Genomic DNA, 7,534 nt, shown 5'->3' with positions numbered 1-7,534 from the left:
TCATGACCTGAGCCAAAGGCAGAGGCTTTAATCCACTGAGCTACCCAGGTGCCCCAAAACACTGCTTTTTTTTTTAATTGCACTAGTCCCTAGTGTCACTCAAGGTCAGAACTCTGATAAGCTTGGGTTGGAGTACTTGTTTTAGTCTAAAGTCTTTCAAAATCTTCAATCTCTCTTACAGCTGAAGTGGAACTTTGCCAAATTTGTCAGTCCAGTTCCATGAAGAAGTGATGAAATAAAGTATGCATGACCTTGTAAAACACAGTAACCCTAGCCAGTAGAAAATATGGACCAAGCAGCATCTGAAAATGTCACAAATCAGATTCCTCCTCATGGGGAAGAAAGGACTAGTAAAAAGGGAATTTCTCACTCCACCATATTACTGAGAACTGGGCCAAGGTATATAAGCATTTAAATTTTTATTTTTTATATTTTTTTATTATTTTATGTTAGTCACCATACAGTATTTCATTAGTTTTTGATGGAGTGTTCCATGATTCATTATTTGCATATAACACCAAGTGCTCATTGCATTACATGCCCTCCTTAATACCCATCACTGGGCTAACCCATCCCCCCATGCCCATCCCTTCTGAAACACTAAGTTTATTTCTCAGAGTCCACAGTTTCTCATGGTTCATTTCCCCCTCTGAGGTTTCCCCCTTCAGTTTTCCCTTCCTTTTCCTAATGTCGTCCATGCTATTCCTTATGTTCCATATATACGTGAAACCATTTGATAATTGTCTTTCTCTGCTTGACTTATTTCACTTAGCATAATCCCCTCCAGTTCCATCCATGTCAATGCAAATGATGAGTATTCATACTTTCTGATGGCTGAGTAATATTCCATTTATATATGAACCATATCTTCATTATCCATTCATCTGTGAAGGGCCTCTCAGCTCTTTCCACAGTTTGGCTATTGTGGACTTGGCTACTATGAAGATTGGGGTGCATGTGCCCCTTCTTTTCACTACATCTGTATCATTGGGAAAAATACCCAGTGTAATAGCTGGGTCATAGGGTAGCTCTATTTTTAACCTTTTGAGGAACCTCCATACTGTTTTCCAAAGTGGCTGTACCAACTTCCATTCCCACCAACAGTGTAAGAAGGTTCTCCTTTCTCCATATCCTCTCCAACATTTGTTGTTTCCTGCCTTGTTGATTTTTGCTATTCTAACTGGTGCAAGGTGATATCCCAATGTGGTTTTGATTTGTATTTCCCTGATGGCTAGTGATGTTGAGTATTTTTTCATGTGTCTGTTAGCTATTCATGTATCATTTTTGGAGAAGTGTCTGTTCATGTGTGCTGCCCATTTTTTGACTTGATTATTTGTTTTTGGGGTGTTGAGTTTGAGAAGTTCTTTATAGATATTGGATACCAGCTCTTTTTCTGTAATGTCATTTGTAAATATCTTCTCCCATTCCGTGGGTTGTCTCTTAGTTTTGTTGACTGTTTCCTTTGCTTTGCAGAAGATTTTTCACTTGATGAAGTTTCAAAAGTTCATTTTTGCTTCTGTTTTTTTTTGTTTTGTTTTGTTTTCTTTGTTTTTTTTTTTTTTTTTGCCATTGGAGATGTGTCTTGAAAAAGTTTGCTGTGGCCAGTGTCGAGGAGGTTACTGACTATGCTCTCCTCTAGGATTTTACTGGATTCCTGTCTCACATTGGGGTCTTTCATCCTTTTGAGGATGAAAAGATAACTTTTTGTGTGGTATAAGAGAATGGTCAAGTTTCATTCTTCTGTATATAGCTGTCCAATTGTCCCAGCACCATTTATTAAAGAGACTCTCTTTTTTTCCTTTGGGTATTTTTTCCTGATTTGTCGAAGATTAGTTGACCATAGAGTTGAGGGTCCATATCTGGGCTCTCTATTCTATTCCATTGATTTATGTGTCTGTTTTTGTGCCAGTACCATGCTGTCTTGGTAATCACAGCTTTGTAATATAGCTTGAAATCAGGCAACGTGATGCCTCCAGGTTTGTTTCTCTTTTTCAACATTTCCTTGGTGATTCGAGGTCTTTTCTGGTTCCATACAAATTTTAGGATTGTTTGTTCTAGCTCTTTGAAAAATGCCGTTGATATTTTGATCAGGATGGCATTGAAAGTATAGATTGCACTGGGTAGCATAGACATTTTAAAAATGTTCATACTTCCAATTTGTTGGCATGGAATATTTGTCCATCTTTTTGTGTCTTCTTTAATTTCTTTCATAAGTGTTCTGTAGTATCTAGAGTATAGGTACTTTACCTCTTTGGTTAGGTTTATTCCTAGGTATCTTATCATTTTTGATGCTATTGTAAATGCAATCGATTCCCTAATTTCTCTTTCTCCAGTTACATTGATAGTGCATAGAAAAGCAACTGATTTCTGTGCATTGATTTTGTATCCTGCCCCATTAATGAATTGCTATATGAGTTCTAGTAATTTGGAGGGTGGGGTCTTTTGGGTTCTACGCATAAAGTATCATGTCATCTGTGATGAGAGAGAATTTGGTTTCTTTTTTGCCAATTTGAATACCTTTTATTTCTTTTTGTTGTCTGACTGCTGAGGCTAGGAGTTCTAGCACTATGTTGAACAACAGTGGCAAGAGCAGGCATCCTTGTCATGTTCCGGAGCTTAAGAGAAAAGCTCTCAGCTTTTCCCCATTGAGAATGATATTTTCTGTAGGCTTTTCATAAATGGTTTTTATGAAATTGAGGAATGTTCCCTCTATCCCTACACTCTGAAGAATTTTAATCAGGAAAGAATGCTGTATTTTGTCAAATGCTTATTCTGCATCAATTGAGAGGATCATGTGGTTCTTCTCTCTTCTTTTATTAATGTGTTCTATCACACTGACAGATTTGCAAATGCTGAACCATCCTTGCATCCCAGGAATAAATCCCACCTGATTGTGATGGATAATCCTTTTAATGTACTGTTGTATCCTATTGGCAAGGATAGTGTTGAGAATTTTGCCACCCATATTCATCAGGGATATTGATCTGTAATTCACCTTTTTGATGGGGTCTTTGCCTGGTTTTGGGATCAAGGTAATGCTGGCCTCATAGAATGAGTCTGGAAGTTTTCCTTCCATTTCTATTTTTTGAAACAGCTTCAGGAGAATAGGTATTATTTCTTCGTTAAATATTTGGTAGAATTCCCCTGGGAATCCATCAGGCCCGGAGTCTTATTTTTTGGGAGGTTTTGATCACTGCTTCAATTTCATTACTGGTTATTGGTCTGTTCAGATTGTCGGTTTCTTCCTGTTTCAGTTTTGGAAGGTTATAGGTCTCCAGGAAGTCATCCATTTCTTCCAGGTTACTTAATTTATTGGCATATAGTTGCTGATAATAATTTCTTTTTTAAAAATATTTTATTTATTTATTTATTTGACAGATAGAGGTCACAAGTAGGCAGAGAGGCAGGGAGTGGGGGTGGGGGGTGATGCAGGCTCCCTGCTGAGCAGAGAGCCAAATGTGGGGCTCGAACCCAGGACCTTGGGATCATGACCTGAAACAAAGGCAGAGGCATAACCCACTGAGCCACCCAGGTACCCCTAGCAGGATGGTCTTTAGCTTCCAAGTGTTTGAATTCCTTCCAAATTTTTTGTTGAGATTGAATTCCAGTTTCAAAGCATTGTGGTCTGAAAATATGCAGAGAATAATCTCAATCTTTTGGTATAAACTAAGATTTGATTTGTAACCCAGTATGTGGTCTGTTCTGGAGAAAGTTCTATGTCCCTTCAAGAAGAATGAGTCTTCTGTTGTTTTGGGGTAGAGTGCTCTATATATCTATGAAGTCCATCTGGTCCAATGTGTCTTTCAAAGCTCCTGTTTCTTTGTTGATCTTCTGCTTTAAATTTTTAAATATATTTGACAAAATTATTTTCCAGGAAGATTGGACTAATTTTCTACCCACTTGCATTGTACAAAAATGTCTTTTTTCCACACCCTCATTTTTTTTTTGTTTATTTACAGCATAACAGTGTTCATTTTTTTGGCATCATACCCAGTGCTCCATGCAGTACGTGCCCTCCCTATTACCCACCCCCTGGTTCCTCAACCTCCCACCCCCCTGCCCCTTCAAAACCCTCTGGTTGTTTTTCAGAGTCCATAGTCTCTCATGGTTCATCTCCCCACACCCTCATTTTACATTTTACATTCATTACATTTTAATGAATTCTGCCATTTATTAATAGTGTGATTTCAGGAAGGTAGCTGAACTTTTCTGTGCCTCAGTTTCTTATCTGCAAAGTAAGATTAATAATATCTACCTTATAATGTTACTGGGACAGTGTAATTATATAGAACCCTTCATGCCTGTCAATAAATTTTTCAATAAAATACTAGTTACTATTTTGTGATATGGTGGTATTGTAAAAATCTTAAATAGTTTCCCAGGCGAAAAATGTATCTCTCATTGTTGTGTTGTACTTATTTAGCTATAATATTGGGTATTTTTCCTGTATTTAAGAGCTATTTTCATTTCTTCTTTCTAAATAATCCTTAGCAAATTATTTCTGAGCCTCAACAATTTTCATAGTGTTTTGTATGTAATCTGAATTTAATAAAGACATCAATTCTTATCCAATATCTCTTTCAAATATTTTCCTGTTTGTAGTTTATCCTTTAATTAATTCATGATATTATTATCTCACAGAGTCCTTTCAATTTATGTCATAAGTTCTATATGTTTTCTTTCATGGTTTCTTAGATTTTGTGTCATTTGATCTTATCTGGGAATCACAGGAATTTTAACTTATTTTTGCTGTTTTTTATTGTTTTACTTTCAGTATTTTACTCTTTGATCCAAATAGAACAATCCTTAGTGAACTAAATTCTAAGGCTTTATTTATAAAGCAAAAAGAATGTACTGTTCTTTAGGAGGTCAAATTAAGTTTGATTCCTGAAAGCTGTTTCACATTTTTCAAGCATATGTTATAATTATGTCTGTAGTATTTTGAACAGTTAGTGGTGCAGTTTTATACATGGTAACAGTGCTAATAATATACACATTATTTTGTAATATGTGTATAGCCATTAAGTAAAATCCACATAAAGTCTAATATCCTCATGTCAGAACTAGCCAAGAAGGCTTTAATAATGTCATACTCTATAAAGAAGTCCTTCCTCTGGGAAGAGGAGATTTGGGAAACAAAGAAGTGGATTTACATTACAAACAACTAAATAAAATTAAAATATTCTATTTAGTATTAATTAGAATGACATGAATAGCAACAAGCTAGAAATATCCAATTTGGTTTTAAACTGGGCTTTAAATGATACTCTTCTATGGGACTTGATGTCACCATCCCAAAGTTTGTTCTTTTTATTTGTGCAAACAGGCGAAGAGGCATAAATCTCAATGGGAGAGGAAAACCAAACCTTTGTGACTGAGTTTGTTTTCCTTGGCCTTTCCCAGGACTTGCAGACCCAGATCCTGCTATTTACTCTTTTTCTTGTCATTTATCTTTTGACTGTGCTTGGAAACCTGCTCATCATCCTTCTCATCTTCATGGATTCTCGACTTCACACTCCCATGTACTTTTTTCTTAGAAACCTCTCTTTTGCAGATCTCTGCTTCTCTACTAGCATTGTCCCTCAAGTGTTGGTCCACTTCCCTGTGAAAAGGAAAATTATTTCTTTTTTTGGGTGTATGACCCAGATAATTGTCTTCCTTCTGGTGGGGTGTACAGAGTGTGCACTGCTGGCAGTGATGTCCTATGACCGGTATGTGGCTGTCTGCAAGCCCCTGCACTACTCCACCATCATGACCCAAAAGGTGTGTCTCCACCTGACCATAGGATCCTGGGCCAGTAGGGCACTAGTGTCTCTGGTAGATACCACCGTTACTTTCCAACTACCCTATCAAGGACAGAACATTATTAACCACTACTTTTGTGAACCTCCTGCCCTCCTGAAGCTGGCTTCAGCAGATACTTATGGCACAGAAATGGCCATCTTTGCCATGGGCGTGGTCATCCTCTTAGCTCCTGTCTGCCTGATCCTTGTGTCCTACTGGAATATTATCTCCACTGTGATCCAGATGCAGTCCAGGGAGGGGAGGCTCAAGGCTTTCTCTACTTGTGGTTCCCATCTCATTGTTGTTGTCCTCCTCTATGGCTCAGCAATATTTGCCTATATGCGGCCAAACTCCAAGACCACAAAAGAGAAGGATAAGATAATATCTGTGTTCTATACAGTTGTGACTCCAATGCTGAACCCCATAATTTATAGCCTGAGAAACAAGGATGTCAAAGGGGCTCTATGTTTGTATCTTTAGGGTAAATACCCAGTAGTGCAATTGCTGGGTCATAGGGTAGTTCTATTTTCAACATTTTGAGGAACCTCCATGCTGTTTTCCAGAGTGGTTGCACCAGCTTGCATTCCCACCAACAGTGGAGGAGGGTTTCCCTTTCTCCACATCCTCTCCAGCATCTGTCATTTCCTGACTTGTTAATTTTAGCCATTCTGACTGGTGTGAGGTGATATCTCATTGTGGTTTTGATTTGTATTTCCCTGATGCCGAGTGACGTGGAGCACTTTTTCATGTGTCTGTTGGCCATCTGGATGTCTTCTTTGCAGAAATGTCTGTTCATGTCCTCTGCCCATTTCTTGATTGGATTGTTTGTTCTTTGGGTGTTGAGTTTGCTAAGTTCCTTATAGATTTTTGGATACTAGCCCTTTATCTGATATGTCGTTTGCAAATATCTTCTCCCATTCTGTCAGTTGTCTTTTGGTTTTGTTAACTGTTTCCTTTGCTGTGCAAAAGCTTTTGATCTTGATGAAATCCCAATAGTTCATTTTTGCCCTTGCTTCCCTTGCCTTTGCCGTTGTTCCTAGGAAGATGTTGCTACGGCTGAGGTCGAAGAGGTTGCTGCCTGCATTCTCCTCAAGGATTTTGATGGATTCCTTTCTCACATTGAGGTCCTTCATCCATTTGGAGTCTATTTTCGTGTGTGGTGTAAGGAAGTGGTCCAATTTCATTTTTCTGCATGTGGCTGTCCAATTTTCCCAGCACCATTTATTGAAGAGCTCTCAGAAAACTACCTGAAAGAAAGTTCTTTTCTCAGAGGCAGTGATATCTAGATCTGACTTTTATTTGATTTTATTTATTTTTAAAGATTTTATTTATTTATTTGAGAGAGAGAGAGAACACGAGCCAAGGGAGGTGTGTGGGAGGGGAAAAGGGACAAGCCGACTCCCATTGAGTGGTTAGCCCAAGGCGGGGTTCACTCCCAGGACCCTGAGATCATGACCTGATCTGAAGTCAGAGACTTAAATGACTTAAACAACTGAGCCTCTCAGGAGCCTATTTATTTTTTATTTATTTATTTACTTTCTTACTTACTTTTAGAGTCAGAGTACACACCTGCTCTTGTGAGTAGGTGGTGTGAGGGGCAAAGGGAGAGACAGAGAGAATCTTTTTTTTTTTTAAAGATTTTATTTATTTATTTGACAGACAGATCACAAGTAGGCAGAGAGGCAGGCAGAGAGAGACGAGAGAGGAGGAAGCAGGCTCCCCGCCGAGCAGAGAGCCCGATGCGGGGCTC

At 38.3% G+C, this 7,534-nt stretch overlaps 1 protein-coding gene across 1 annotated transcript; it reads left to right on the top strand.

Annotated features, from left to right (window-relative positions):
- Nucleotides 1-5,325: 5,325 nt before the first annotated feature.
- Nucleotides 5,326-7,063, top strand: LOC123949270 (olfactory receptor 2D3-like). The gene is made up of 2 exons (XM_046016649.1): nt 5,326-6,250; nt 7,017-7,063. Exons 1-2 carry the CDS (start codon nt 5,347-5,349, stop codon nt 7,061-7,063), a joined length of 951 nt encoding a protein of 316 aa, XP_045872605.1. The 5' UTR covers nt 5,326-5,346.
- The last annotated feature ends 471 nt before the right edge of the window (nt 7,064-7,534 follow it).

The sequence above is a fragment of the Meles meles genome, chromosome 8 (genome assembly GCF_922984935.1).
Source record: "Meles meles chromosome 8, mMelMel3.1 paternal haplotype, whole genome shotgun sequence".
In the NCBI taxonomy this organism is placed as follows: Eukaryota; Metazoa; Chordata; class Mammalia; order Carnivora; family Mustelidae; genus Meles; species Meles meles.
Note: the sequence above shows the minus strand (reverse complement) of the source record. Positions and strands in the feature narration are given on the sequence as shown.